This window comes from Solea solea, chromosome 2 (genome assembly GCF_958295425.1).
Source record: "Solea solea chromosome 2, fSolSol10.1, whole genome shotgun sequence".
Taxonomy (NCBI): Eukaryota; Metazoa; Chordata; class Actinopteri; order Pleuronectiformes; family Soleidae; genus Solea; species Solea solea.
Window position 1 is genome coordinate 33912294 of NC_081135.1, and position 15750 is coordinate 33928043.

Genomic DNA, 15750 nt, shown 5'->3' on the forward strand with positions numbered 1-15750 from the left:
TGAACCATCCATTCAGAAAATGCATATCATTGATTTACAGACCGCCTATATATATATATATATATATATGTACATTTACATTATACACAGCATATCTTATGGATTTTGTACATTAATACACAGAAAAAAAGAAGTCAAACACAAACATAACCAACATGATGCCAAAAATGATGTTTACTTCATAACAATAATAATAATAATAATAATAGGTTTAATTAATACTGATACGGCGCAATATCACAACCTAAAAACTTGACCTCTGGATGTACAGCTCATTTAAAGGCAAATGGGTATATGTAGACATTGTACACATGCAGCAATAACTGGAATAAATGTAGACTAACACTCAACGTTTTGGAATGTTTCGTTGTTTACTGAGAGTTCCAGTGTTTTCTGATTAAAGGAGTATTTCACCGATTTGCATGTGGCTTTGTATTGCTAGAATAGCAGTAGTATTTTTCTTCCCTCTCTGTTTTCCAGAGGTAAAAAAAATTCTGCCGAGCACCAGTCGCGGGTGGCGAGTATTTTGTTTTGTATTTTTATTTATTGTATATTTAATTCCTCACAGGGATTTGTGCGTTTACACAACTAGCGATGTCTGCTTCGAGGCTTGAGAGCGCAGTGCATGCTGGGAGTTGTTGTCGTTCATCTACATGAGCCAAAATTACATGTTTCTGCCTTTCTCGGCCAAGACGGCACCTGCTTCAAATATTATTTCACATTTCTACTACATAGATGGCCCAGTTTTAATAGACATTCATCTTTCCAATGGTGAAATATGCCTTTAAAAATCGACCTTGGAAGGAAATGCTCTCAAATGATGCAGTAAGTTTACAAAATGTCCCACGAGAGAAATCCCAACATGGTTCTTTGAATAAATAATGCTGAAAATCAAATTGTTGTGAATGTTGTGTCTGTGGAGACACTGGACTTGACACCACAGCTCTGGCTTTTCATATCCACACGTGTGACTCCTTCATGTGAGCCCCGAAATGGTGATATTGACAAAGAGGGAGGCAGGAGGGATCGCTCTCCCGTCTCTGGAGAGCAGATGTATGTGACGATATCCTGAGAAGAGGAAAAAGAGTTATTTAACAGAAGGTTTTAGAAGTTTTGTGGTTTGGATGGAACTTAAAAGTCTAGTGTGTAACATTTAGGAGGGTTTATTTGGTAAATCAGCTTAGAATAAGCCTTTTTATATGTACTGTACCATATTTTAGGCCCTGCTTTATGGAGGCCGGCAGCTGTGCAGATTTTATATCACAAATTCTTATACACTGGACCTTTTTAAAGACCTTTTTTTCTAAATATTTGATAAATATCGTGTCGTACCAGTGACACAGTTGTGTGTTTTGGCTCGTTGTGCACTCTGCTCACCTGTCTGGATGCATTTAAATGGAAGAGTGAACTGTCCGATGAAGTCGTTCCTGGAAGCCTTGTCGTAATCCTCCACGACAAAGCGGACCAGGGCCAGCTCAGGCGTGTAGACGACAAAATTTAGAGTTTCGTTCCATAGTGGATTAAAACCTGCAGACAGACCAGACCAGTGAGGGAGAAACAAACATTTTGGTACATTAGTTTTTGTTTTCATATCTTAATCAGCGTCATCTATGCAAATGAAGCACACATGGACACGTCTCTCACCGTTGTTGTTAATGTGACTGGTCTCATCTTTAGTCTGGTCCTGTGGCGACCCATAGATCTCCACTCTGACCAGAGGGTCAACAATAGAGCCCTCCTTCTGATTCACCTTTGGCAGCTGCTGCCCACTAATCACCTGATTAATACACAAACACATGTGTGCATTAGATGCCAAGCCCGTGTTGCACTTGTACTTCCCTCTGGTTTTCTGTGACATCATTACTCACATTTTACACAGTAACACATCCTAACAAGTAATAACCACAATCTACTTAGACTTGAGTGTGGTATTGAACCTGTATGGACAGGCGCAGTGGTCTGTAGCCCTGCCGCTCCTCGGGTTTCTCGGGAGTGAACCGAGTGTTGCCGTCTCTCATGAAGTCAGGCTTGAGGACGTAGCCGCAGCAGCCGTTCTGCCTGAACAGCCCGTCGTTCAGATCCATTTCCAGACCGGCTGTCTGGAAGTTCAGAGCCACTTTGAGAAACGGAGAGAAGTAATGTGATCAAAAAGTGATTTTATTTGATTAGTGTGGCTGGCTGCATCACATGCTTTCCCAGAGATATCTATGTAGTCATCAAAGTTTATAAAGCTATATCCAGGTCCTGCTCTTCCTTCATCTGCGCTGCTCTACATTTGACACTGATTTACAGCCTTCAAGCAGGAGGCGGTGGAGTAGCAGAGTAACTCCAGAGAAGCATCATTAATCAGGTTTTATTTGATCCTGAATGTGCTTAAAGAGATTTACATTCACTAAAACTCCAGTCTGTGTAGCTGTGGACACAATGTGTCTCCCACAGATCAGCAAATATTAAATAAACTATCTATAAGATATTGTATTAGTGTATAATCCCTTTTTTCTCTGTAGCCTTAGAATAGCCAGCATTAGACAAAGGCCTTGCCACAGAAACCTGATGCATAAAATAACGACGAGGAAGGAGGAAACGCCAAAGAGTCTGGGAGAGTAGAGGAGTGGAAAATATGCAAAAGAGTGTTTTCATCCTTTCTGGTGTGTGTGTGTGTGACAGTCTGACTCACTTGGGAAAGAAAGGAGTAAGTGGAGTCCTCCATGTGTTACAGTCTACACTCAGTCAACGCCATAAAGCTTCATGCATGCATATAAAACTATTGAAAACAACAAAGCGGTCTGTGACAGAGGACAGCAAGGCAGCCAGAATATGTCGCTTATTTTCATGGTTGTAACACAACAGGGAACACTAAAGATTAGCATTATAGAAAGGCTTTGGTTCCACCAGCAGGGGGCAGTATTCCTCTCACCTATTTGGCAGCCCACATTCCACATGTCCTGTGGGTTGTAGTTGGAGGAGTCAGTCCTGAGGCCACTGGGATAAATCCTGCTCAACTGTCTGGTGTTGTACTGCACAAAATCCGTCCCTGAACACACGTTTGAACAGAAGGAAGTTCATTATAGAGCAATTCATGGGAGGAATGTGGCATCACCCACTTAGGATTTAAGTTTTCCACCAATGCTCACCCGTTTCCTTCGCCAGCCTCTTGGCCTTGGATTCAGAGAATGACGACATCTCGTAGCATTTGCCGTTAGAGCGAGCGTGCTCAAAGCCGTGGAAGTGCACGCTCTTGCAGTAAACCACCAGGTCTGACAGCTCTCTCGACAGTTTGGACTTAGATTTCTGCAGGAGGGAAGCGTTCAAATGTAAAGTTAGTCAGCAAACAAATCCTACTCCCATGACTTAGAAATCCTTACCTGTGTGACCTCTGAGCTGCCAAAATAAAACTACACCTACTACACCTGAGTAGTTTGAAAAAGTGACACTTGTATATAACTTAACAATATTGTTTTCTATATACAAACAAAAATGCTTGATTTCAGTGTCAAATGAATGAAACAGCAACTGGTTGTTTTTGGTATTTTTGCCAAATGTGGGGCCAAATGACAAGGTATTTCTTTTTTAATGTCGTTTAATGTAGTCAGTTGTAACTACCAGGTTTATTTTCAGAGGGGATCTGTTTGAAAAGAGAAATTCTCCAGAGCACAATGCTTCTCAGTAAAAGCTTGGAAGCAGATGAGAAATCTGGGCACAAATATTTTTGATTTCCTCTCTATCTATCTATCCGTCTGTCTAACGCTGCATCATTAGCTCTAATTAAATGATTAAAGCCACAATTGCTTCCAGTTAATCTCTGAGTGGCCGGCAGGAAAAGCTCTAGCTCCACTGGGTTGATCCCTTTCACAAGTGTTAAAATAAACAACCAAACACAAAATATGTTTCATTGAACTTGCCCAAGTAGATATGAAATGCAGATTATGAGAAACACAATGGACCCTATTTTTTTCCAAGCCATATGGAAAAAATATATACTGTACGTGTTTTCTTTTAAAAATCCATATTTCCTGTTTCCTCTTACTATTTCCCCCTTTTTTTCTTTTTTTGCCTGACTGTCTACACAACAATTCAAAGTCAGGTTATTTTATTATAAATAATAAAATCCCAATTGCATAAATAAAAGTAAATATAAAGGTATTGCTTAAAAGTGCAACGAGGCTATGAAGCCAATCTCATTGTATGTGCTGCTCTTATAACCAAGCGTCAAATATTGTTGCCTTGGAAGACTTCTCACACCCAAACCCTGTCTATATACCTTTCCATTTTTGTGTATCATAATTAATAGGACATAAAGGGTGTGTTGTTTATAAGCACTGTTTAAAATCAAGAAAAAAGTCCCCTCCTGTTACTTGTTGACATTCCCTATACCTATATACGGTCTGAAGAGAAATAAAAGTCAAGCACCAGGTGCATGTACCTTGTTAGAATCAGCGGGTGGGTCCTCCGCAGCGTCACCGTTTGCCATCTCCTCCTCGTCACTCACTTCGTCCGTCAGTGTCTCGTCCAGACAGTCTTCTACGCCGCCGATCTTCTTGGCTTTCAGCAATATTTTCCCCCTCAGTTCCTGTAATGTGCGCCAACAGACAGGTGTGAGAGTCTGTCTGAACGTGAAGTCCATTTGTTTGTTTGTCAAACATTATTTGCCATCTGGGCATTTCGGGGAAATCAATACCCGTACGCAGTAAAGGAATCCTGAATGCTGAATGATTCTGAGTGTGTTTGGTTGAGACGATGCAACAGCACCGGTGTCACCATCACTGGCACTTGTTGTCTCCAGTTCCTGACTTCTCACTGAGGTGGTCCATCCTCGTAACTAAATGCGATGCAATGTTGTGTGCTATTTAATCGGCAACATCCTCGATGGGCTTCTGCATAGCAATTATTTGCCATTACTTCACGTTAGCATCGATTGTCCTAAGTGCCCTAATGGAAAAACGTTTGGAAGGTATACATTTGCTTTTAGGGCCAGCGTGAGATGGATTACAGAGGTACAGACAGGACCGTCAATCACTACGACGTCTCCGAGCTAAGCTGCGTCAGACTAGGTAGACTATTGTTTGACTTATATTAAGTCAAACAAAGTAGAGGTTTTACTGGAAATTAAACATAGTCTTTACTGTTAGTCAGTATAGATCCTGTAATGAAATGTAAAACTAACCACATAAATTAAAAATAATCCTATGTGTGCTGTGGGCAAGGGCCTTGCTACAACAACAGAGCAACAACAAAGGAGGAGTGACTCTTACACACTCAACCTTTAATTAAAAACTGCCACATGCAAACAGAAAGTAGAGTAACTAACAAAAAAAGCAGGTCACTTGCTGAAGTACTATAGGGTAGCCACTATTGCTATTTTGGATAGAAATGTCACTAAATTAAAACACAACTTTCTGCAAACAGTTGGAAACATTGCAATTGTACATTCTGTCAAAGTCAAAAAAAAAATAATGTCATGTTGTGCCAAATGGTTTCAGAGGCATCATATCAACACTTCTAAAGTGACGCAGTTCACAAGTGTGGTGCAAAATTCTCACGCAGAGGCGAAGTGTCCTGTGGTGGTGTGTGCACCGAGCGAGACTGAGAACCCGCGCTGCGCAGCAGACTGTACTTCCAAACTAAAATGAGAATTTTGTGGGGTTTTTTATTGACTTTAAAGTGTTGTGAGGACATCCCATTGTGAGTAAAACACAATGGGATGTCCTCATAACACCTTAAAACACTTAAGTCTCTGTTTAGTTTGGAACCACAGTCTGTGTCTCTGCCATGCACTGTCTCTTCTTGTCTTTGTGTGAAAGCTATACATTGACCACAAGTATCATTAAGGAAACATGCTGAACAGCTAATGTTTCCCATATTATGTTTATTTTCTGGTCAATTGTGGCAGCCACTCAATAACACGGCTTGTAGCTCCTCAATGTACGAGTTGACAGTAGCACACTGAGCTACAGCTACGGGCTGGAAATGCTAAATGTTACTGAACTTGAAAAACCCAACTGCCCCTCTTAAAAAAGTCTGTACCTGAGGAGAAGAAAAAAGGAAGGTCTACAGTGGAGACGCATTAAAGGAATACTTTTGAAAAATTTAGCTTCCCAACCTCAGTTTCCCACCAGTGACACTTGGTCCGAGTCCTGGTCCGAGGCTTGAAACTGCAATGCTAATTCCACACTTTTTAGACCCACTCGTAGGGGGATGGGACCTCATTCCCAGAACAGTGTCCGCCATCTTTGCTAACAGTTGCGCTAGCAGGACCAAGTGTCACTGGTGGGCACGTAACAAAGAAAAGAATGAAGATATTTCTCAACTCAGGGGAAACAATTTTTCAAAAATACTACCCCTATTCTAGTAATACAGAGCTAAATGCTAATCGGTGAAGTATTCCTTTGAAATAAAGTTGAGGAAAGAGGCTGGTGTGGTAGTTCAGCTAACTATCTTTCTCTCCCTCTCTCTCACACATGTTAGTGGATTTTTCATTTTTTTTTCTGCTTTCAGCTTCTCCCTGTATCCACACACATGATTTGACAGATATTTTTATGCCCAATGTCCTTACTGACCCACTGTGTCAATGTAGAGTGCCCAATTAACAATGTGTAGCTTGCTCAGGGTTACCCCGAGCCCTTGACCTAGCTGGGACTTGAACGAGCAAACTAGTTTCAAGTTTTCATTCAACTTGGCCATGGGCTGCCCCTTGTTAGTGGATATTTATGTAAATATAATGTTTTTAAGGTCCGTTATTGTCGCCTTGTTGTCTCCTCCCATCATGTGATATTTGCTGCTGCTCAGAGCAGACACACTTTCAATCTCTGCCTGTTGCTGATACACAAAATGACCAAATGAGTTAAAGGTTTATGATGAGACGGTTATTTATGTGTACGTGCATGAACACTCCAGGTATAAGTACAGCTGTTGTACATATTGTGCATAAATCCCTTTTAAAACACCATCACTTTGACATGCACATCCAATTTTGATAGGATGCTTCTCACTGATTTTACTGTGACTTTTCACAAGCATCACACACAGTTTGGCAATTTGTCCATTACAATTGTTTAGCCTGGCTTCACCCAGACATGAGATTTACACCCTCTCAGAGCCAGCGCCATTCGTCTTCTCTATATACTCTCATGACAGGTTGACAGCAAGAATAATTTCCACTGTGCCTTGTGTTGAATAAAAAAAAAAACATTAACAGAAGCCAAACAGATCACAAATCCTGACCTGTGGAGAAGGAAGCTGCTGTAGCATCTGTCCATCCAGCAAGTTGCTCAGTAATGTGTCACCCAGGATTTGGCTGAGGTGCTGAGCCATGACTTTCTGCTGCTCGACGCCACAGTGATTCTCAAGGGACAGGATGACGGGGAAGTCAGACGCCTGTCGAGAAGGAAGGAGAAGACCCGGAGGCATTCGTTTCCACAACTCTAGCAAACAGCTTATTCATCATATGCTCAAAAAAAATAGAAAAAGACAGTCTGGGGGCTGCACACTGTGTGAGAGGGGATGGAAGTGGCTTGTTTAGCAACACATCTGTTGCATTTCTTATCCAAGCAATTAGTCAAGTGTCCTGTTGAACAGTTAGGCAATTAACGGACGGACAGACAGATATTCCTTGCATTTACAGATTTCTTTCTGAAAAAGTGTACCAGCTTTTCTGGAAATAAGCTCTTAGGATGCTACCTTTATTTCCTTATTATACATATATATCATTTATTAACATATACTATAGACCATCACAAGTTGTAATGACACATCCCCGACCTTTATGTACATTTTGGTCTGAGGTGGACAAAACACCTCTTTTGTTGTAATTGCAAATATTAAAGAAGTACAACTGCATAGATGAATAGATAAGTTTTGGTGCCAAAATAAGATATAGGTGATTTCTACTATTCTGTTTTAACACATCACCCACAACAACAAGCAACAAGCAACAAGCAACACAACAACAAAAAGGCAAGAAACAACTGTCCTTGTGCCAAATTAACTTAATGTATGCCCCCAAAAAAGAATTATTGTAACCGTGGTTGCAACTAATGGGGAATCCAAACCCTTAACCAGGTAAACAGAGCATATTGTGCCACTCACCTTGAAGGCATATTCTTTGAGCGTTGAAATGATGTCTCTGAAGAGAATCTTGGACGTCCAAGTGTGGCCGTGATACACGACAGGCTCGCCGTCGCTGCCGTCCCAGGCGTCCACCTCGACACAGCGACAGCCTCGTTTCAGGGCCCTACACACGCACACACACAGGTTAATGTAACACTTTAAACTGCATTAGTGTTCCAGTTTTAAACAAGGTTTCAGACAGACTGATTTGTGGGCATAGTATTGTGATGGCATGTAAGAACTATTTTTAATTGTCATTACTTTAATAGCAACATAAATATGAAGAAGAGTTTGTCTTTTCATTGCCTTAGATAGAGCTGTTTCTAATTCACAGGGAGCAGGTCCCTCTTCCATCACACATGGAGTACTTCCATGTTTGTACAGTAGCCCAGAATGGACAATAAGACAATCAGTCAATGAGTTCCTCCGCTGTTTCAGGGCGCATGATGGCTCACATTGTCCTGACTTATATTGTTAACATAATCAGTAGCAGCTGTCAAAATGTCCACCATATAAAGGCAGACAGGATGTATTGTATTACTGTGATAATGTATCATTTATTATAGTTTCTTGTTGTTTTCTGAGAACAAATTTAAGAAAAAACATAAGAAGATTGACAAACAAGGCCCCTCACTGGATGTAGGCCTCCAGGCTGCTTTGTCCTCGGAGCTGGTCTTCAAGGAGGTAGGTGTTGTGTGAGGACGAGATGAAGTAGTGGCTGAGCGGCTGGCTCATATCTTGGTAAAGACCTCGGTGCTCCGGGTTAAATATGGAGCCCTCCTGGGAGCACAGGTACATCTGGAAGCCATCGAGTGACATGGCGCCTTGTTTTTTGGCTGCACACACACACACACACACACACACAATTGAGAGTTGGCACAACACAGTCCAGACTTATGTGCACTCATAAGTAATACAATGGATTATGAAAGAAAAGCGGTAAATTAAAAAGATCTGTATGGAGCTGAATAAAAATCAATTTTAATTCATCAGCTCAAGAGGCAGCGCAGACCATATGGTATGAAAACATTGCAGACGGGCAATTATTACATTAATAAATACAATTATTAAACATAATGTAGGTTAAAGTAGTGAATGCAAGTGCTTACGCTTGGTCAGTCCACCACTTTAGTCCAGACTGAAATATTTCAACAATGTCTCGGCCTTGATGGTCCCCAGAGGACAAAGTCCACAGACTTCATGATCCTCTAAATCTCTAAATGTGGCCCGGGCCCGAGGGGAATGATGGTGAAATAACTCTAAGCTCATGTCGTGCATCAAATTAAATCTTGAGTTTTCATTAAATGTCATCGACAGGCCAGACGTTTTGGTTCAAATAACAAAAATATCCTGAAATATTCCGTGTGGAAGTGCTTATTATGAATTGTTAGTGACACATTGTAGCAGTAATTCTTTGTTTGTTTCATGATTACCAAATAGAGATTCCCCAGATTTAAAGTCTTTGTCAGTTTAATGATACAGAGAAGTCAGTGGGAGTCAAAACTATAATCTAATGCTTCAATAATCTGTGAGAACATTACTAGAATGTCATTCTTAAATTCTTACTACTCCAATGCCGAGTGTTCATTCAATCAAGCTGCAGAAGGACATATGGAAACTATAACATAATAAATATGATGTTATTAATATTTGGTGGAAGATTCTATCTTCAGTCACTGATCTGGTGTGCGATCTTGCTCATGACATCTATATGTTTAATGTTTCTTTTCTTTCTTTGTTCTTGTTGATTTGTTTGGATTCTGTATTGTAATAATAATAATAACATATTAGTTTTCTATGTGCTGCAGAACAGGAACCTGCACTGTTTAACTGTTACTTTCAATCTTTTCCTGTATAATAATAAAAAATGTAAGCTCCTAAATGACTGAAAGACCACTTCAGGTCTACACAGACTGTTTAATGACTCTTTTAAAGTATTAATCATGCATCAGCATAAATCTTTGATCCCATGTTGTGACCCTGACCTTTAATCGATTAGGTGGAAAAGAAAAAATCAATAGGACAGGTTCCTGACCCAACTCCCAATCAACTAGCCGGTAAATACACAAGTTATTACTGTAACTGACATCTGTGTATGTATATGGTCTGTGTAAACAACAAAAGACAACAAAACTAGTATAGCCTGAAAAACATGTATTTGCACTGTTGTCTGTCCTCACCTGAGTCAGAGGGTTCGTAGTGATCGATCAGCTCCAGGGCATGCTGGGTACTCCATCCCCCCTCCTGCTGCTCCATCTTCAGGAAGTTCTCCAGCTCCTCGAGCAGTAACTTCTCTCCATCTCCAGAGTAATCCTGGAACACCTTCCACACTTCGTCCCTCTGAGTCAGGAGCTTGTAGAAGTGGACGAACTGCTCGATTTCCAAAGAGCCGCTCCCCGAGCTGTCGGCCATCTGTGGAAACAGAAGAAGAGCTTTGTATTTATCAATCTTTTTAATGGGTATGTACCACATGCTTTGTGCTATGTGAAAAAAACCACATATCTTTGAGAACAACAACAGAGAATCATACCGTAAACAGATGGAGAGCATGTTCCTCGTTCATGTCTATGTTCATCATCTTCAGCAGCTTCCGCACTTCTTTGAAATTCATCTTCCCGTCTTTGTTTTTGTCCGCTTTTTGAAACCAGTCCCACACCCATCTGACGAGATGCTGAGGAAAATTAAAAGTCCAAGCTCCATTCAAGCCTTTTAAGCGTGTTATCATCCAGGAAAGGAGAGAAAGACAGCAGCTCGCAGGATGGGGGAGGCAGCAGAAAGAAAGAGCCTCTCGCTGGTTATGGAGCAGGAGAGAGGAGCTAAACTGGAAGCCAGGAGGAGTAGATGGGCAGTGACTTGGCCACCACTGCTGACCCACCATCGGGAGGGTGTTGGTGGGTACAGCCTGATGACATCAAGTCCTCCTGGCCAAGGCTACATTCACTTAAGGTGAATGAAGGAGAGAAGCATCTTAGGATGTACTTGTAATCTTGAAAACTATGTGTTCACTGCAGAAAAACAAACAGTGCACAGTGAAAGGATACTGGTCCAGCCTCTCCTTCTCATCCATGGTTTGAGCCTTGTGAATTAACTTGCGCACACCCTGAATCCACGCCCGCGCCTCCAACGGGGAATCTGCCACGAGGTCCAGGTTGCCCTGGCGACCGTGGAACACCAAGGTGAAGCAGTGGTCAGCGGGGAACTCATCCGCGGTGCTCTGCAGGACTTCTGACTGGTGACCCTCTCGAACAGCCTCCAACTCCGTCACAGAGACTGGGACAGAGAAATGTTCCATGAACAACGCCGCTGTCTTTGATGTTTGGGAATTTTTGCACACACAATAATTAGTGATGAGTAAACCTTTGCATTTAACCCATCATTTTGACACAGCAGCAGTGAATACACACACAGGCAGGGCACAGGGGCAGTGGGGATTTGGTGCCTTGCTCGGGCAAAATTTTAATTAAAATCTCTTGTCTTGTACTTCAACTTATCTCTGATGAAAGGCTTGGTAAGACTGTTTACAGTAGTTTAACATATCTTATCTGAGATTAGTTTATTTTACTTTAGATTAGTATGAAGACTTGTCTTTGTCTTCGTCTCAAATCAATTTTGGAACTTTCTGGAGACATTATTGGTTGTCTGGCAACTGGTGCCAGTCATGATATGATTTAATAATTTAGATTAAGCTCAGTTAGTCACAAGGTCTAGATTTGTACAGCCAGGGACTTTTATCTCAATTTTTTGCCTTTACTGGGTAAGTGACAGTGGAGGCGAGGACAGGCTGGGGACGTGGTGAGTTTATGCCACATATTTTAAACTTCGGGAAGGCAACTAAGTTCACATGTTACCTTTGTAAGATTATGCTACAAATTCAATCAGCTTGAACGCTGAAATTGGTCGTCTCTACTCACAGGTTGAGTGGCCTTTCCCCGCCCATCTGGATTTGTACCAGATGGTCAGGCCGTCCTCCAGGAGGCGGAAATGCCGCGGCTTCTTCCATGAACGGGACTTGACTTTTCTCAGAGTCGACCCAGCCATCATCACTTTGACATCTGGGTCGTCTCTTAGACCTGTGAAGAGGGATGTAAAGGTCACGAATGGATACCGCACCATCAGAGCTGGTAATGGTACAAAAAAAAATTTTGATCACTTCAGTGCCATTTTTTTATTTGGAATAAATCTTCAAACAAATTGTAAAAAAAAAAAAAATCACCACACATTCTGCACCTGCAGTCTGCAGGAATACTCACGGGAGCTTTCAGAATCCATTGCTATCCTTGAGTCATGCCAAAGACAATGTGCTGCTAAAAAGAAGCAGATGTCAGTTAGCGGATCCAAATAGTTTCCCCTGTTTCTAAATGAAAAGAATTCCACAAAACCTCTTTGTTCGTCTGACTGCTCAGAGTATTATATTAATCTCACACACACACACACTTCATGTTGTCTGCTCTTGTTCTGTTTTCTATAATCAGCAGTAGATGGTGATGTGATGTTCAGTGGACTCTAACTTCTTTGCTGGCAGGTACGGCTGAAGTGTCCCTGAGCAGAACACCGACTACTTACCAGCTACCGTGCAGCTGCTGCTGCTGCTGCTGCTGCTGCTTTTGACCCTCTAATGATCATTGAAGATGACAAATGGAAGACACTGACACAATCTGCAATTTCAAAAGGTATTCCTCACTCATTTCATAGTAAAACACATGCAGGGCGGGAGGAGATGAGTGTGCAGGGCAAACCCTGCAGTCTTTCTACTGACACTGAAAATATATACACACTTAGCAGTCTGTGCTTGCGTCAGTCTGATTAGATGGAAAACCCAGTGAGGAATTGAGACATTGACTTCAAAAAAATTGATTTCGTAATAAAGATAAAAAAGGAACAGTAGTCCATCTGCTACAATACTGTGTCCAGATATCTGCAGTGGTATAGTGATCATTGCCAAAGGTCTGTGTGCGCTTATCTGCGGACAATAGGAGTCCTCTCTCTGTGAACTGTCCCATGATTGGACAATTTGTCCCGTCACATGACAGATTTCCTCAAGGCTGTAAACAGAGGCTGGAGTATAGGTGCAGAAACGTAGGAGACCGTTAATGTGGATGCGAATAAACTACTTTTAGTGGAAATGTGCATCAGATGAGAGTGATTCCAACTTTCCTAATTGAATATGTTCCAATCCAATCCAACTTTATTTATAAATCACTTTAAAAACAGCAACAGCTGAAACAAAGGGCTGTACGTCAGAGATAAATACAAATGTGACCTAAAACAATAAAACATACGATGAAACGATAAAATACTGTAGAAAATATAAAAACAACACAAATAAACAAGGCATACAATAAAACCATAAAAACATCTCATACTGGGTTGAAAGCCAAAGAGTAAAAATGGGTTTTAAGGTGTGTTTTAAAAGTGGACAGTGAAGGTGCGTGTCTAATATGCTGTGGACTGTTCCACGATCTCGGCGCAGCAACAGAAAAAAGCTCTGACTTCAATTAATTCAGTGAAGCTGCAGCAAATTCAGTCATCCTGAAACACATCCCCACGAATGCCTGAGGTTTATAACACCTCTGGATTCCTCTATACATTTTTAGATGCAGGCTCTTTGGAATTATTTATTAATTACACCAAAAAAAAGACATCCCACTTACACCAGCTTTAACCCAAAAGGTCACTGTGTCAAAGCACTGCCTGACAGAGCAGCCGGCAGGCCTCCACTACTAAAACCAAACTGGCACAGTATTTGACAAAACACTGTTTATGCGTGGCAGCTGATAAACTCCCGTTATCTATGTTTCTCGCTGATAAACGTACGGTGGATCAAACTCTTTAGGAAAATGGGGGTGTGGGGTGGGGGGGGCTGGGTTGTTTCTACAGCCTGCTTTCCTGTTGGACAGCTATCCTTTCCTTCCACTGTCTCCTGAAACAACAATATCTAATCTGTGTGTCTGTGCGCTTCACTATCCCCCCCCCCCCCCCCCCCCCCTCCTCCTCATCCCCTCGGCAAAGTTCTCACCACAGCATGGCTGGCATGGGGATGCGAGGAATGTACTTGCAGTCGCCTCGCAACTGAATATCACACTCTTCACTGAGAGACCAGGCTGACCGTGAACAGTGAGGCTTATTTTCCACAGCTATACTCGCTCCATCATTTTAACTTTTATGTGCGCGGATGTTTTCTCTGCACAGCCACGTCAAATTTTTCCATCCAAGTGTTTTCAGATTGCACTGCTGAAAGTTGAAGGCAACCTCCTCCGTGCTTTGGGCCGATCCAGACGTTCTCGAGCCTTGTTGAGGTCACATGATGGTGTTTATTTTTGGGGCCCATGCTGAAGTGTTTTGGGGGTCAGGGGGTGAGTCACACACAGGGCCAACCTCTCCTGGGAGTTCACTGACCACGCACAGACATACAGTACAAAGACATGAGTCATGGGGAAATCTGACAAGAAGGAAACTGGGAATAAACAGCTCAGTGTTCAAGAGCAACAACTTCATATGTGGCCCGTGCAATGTGAAAACAACGTGTCACGAGTTCAAACCTCTTTTATCCTTCTTTAGAGAGGGACAGTCCCCAAGATCGGAGGATTTAGTGACTAGTTCCCCGCACGCAACTATGTGAAAAATCCAACAAACGTGTGAGCAGCCTCCGTCCATCCAATGAAACCCATATTTATACACTCTGGCAGGGAGGGAGGGTTGTGCAGAGTAAATTAGAACCAGACAGAAATATGAGACATGAAAGCATCACTTCAGCGAATCCTGCAATCAGCTGCAGCTAAATTAAGACTCACAATGACAGTAGTTTGGATTTGTTTCAGTTTAGAAAAGGATTGACACTTACCAAAAAGTGGAGACTACACTTCTTGTGAGTCAGATCCTCCAGAGATGGTGAGGTTGCACTTCACAAGAACAGCTCTCCCCGTATGGGCCTCATATGCTGGGAGGTAAGATCCTGGATGTCCTGTACACTGAGATTCAGATGAAGGAAAGTCCAGGGACTGTTAGCTCAACTGAGGACATTAAAAGACCGGGAGTGTCCAGAGGATAATCAGGCTCTGCCTCTCTCCTCCCCTCTCTCTCTCTCTCTCTCTCGCTTCAGTCTTACTGCTGCTTGTGAGAAACCTGATTCCCTAGTCACTGCTGCCACACACTGGCAAGCTCCACTCCTCCTCCTCTTCCTCCTATACTCCCCCTCCTCACAGCCTTCCTTCCTTCCTTGCCACTCCCTCAAGCCGCCATCTGCATCTAGTGAAGGTCGCTCCCCTCAGCCTGCCTCTCTCTCTCTCTCCAGTCTCGTCCTCCTCCTCCTCCTCCTCCTCCTCTCTCATCCTGAGGGTGATTTGAGTTCTGGGCAGAACTAAAAAAGGGACTCTCACGTTTCTGTATCAACACTGATAACACCAAACACAATTCTGGGAAGTGGTCTACTCCGTTAAGGAAAGAAGTCAAATCATGAAACGAACCAGCAAAAAAAAACCTATTGTGTATGAACAAAAGTTCCCTCTGCAGATTTAATCACAATGGACACATACTTACGATCCATTCATGACATCAATATAACCCAGTAGTGTGGAAAAAACATTGTTATTCAAATTTAAATATCCTTGACAAGGTTGACACTGCACATATTGTGTATGTTTGCAT

General features: G+C 42.1%; 1 protein-coding gene across 2 annotated transcripts; it reads right to left on the reverse strand.

Annotated features, from left to right (window-relative positions):
• Window positions 1-72: 72 nt before the first annotated feature.
• Window positions 73-15288, reverse strand: plcd4b (phospholipase C, delta 4b). Of its 2 annotated transcripts, none has more exons than XM_058620477.1 (16): window positions 14948-15288; window positions 12357-12407; window positions 12018-12176; window positions 11148-11376; window positions 10637-10766; window positions 10287-10518; window positions 8741-8942; window positions 8086-8230; window positions 7222-7374; window positions 4424-4570; window positions 3135-3291; window positions 2918-3034; window positions 1938-2116; window positions 1645-1777; window positions 1378-1527; window positions 73-1068 (listed from the first exon to the last, which is right to left on the reverse strand). In XM_058620477.1, exons 2-16 carry the CDS (start codon window positions 12373-12375, stop codon window positions 977-979), a joined length of 2244 nt encoding a protein of 747 aa, XP_058476460.1. In that variant the 5' UTR covers window positions 12376-12407; window positions 14948-15288; the 3' UTR covers window positions 73-976. The 2 variants fall into 2 exon arrangements, with proteins under 2 accessions (XP_058476460.1, XP_058476451.1); XM_058620468.1 differs by having other exon boundaries at window positions 12357-12410.
• Between the last annotated feature and the right edge of the window lie 462 nt (window positions 15289-15750).

What these genes read in the sequence shown, in the direction of transcription:
- plcd4b (XM_058620477.1), bottom strand. An exon ending in GAGAAGGAGAGGCTGGACCA is followed by an intron (nt 10,767 to 11,147) that starts GTATCCTTTCAC and finishes GCATCTCGTCAG; the next exon opens with ATGGGTGTGGGACTGGTTTC. An exon ending in ATGCTCTCCATCTGTTTACG is followed by an intron (nt 10,519 to 10,636) that starts GTATGATTCTCT and finishes CTGTTTCCACAG; the next exon opens with ATGGCCGACAGCTCGGGGAG.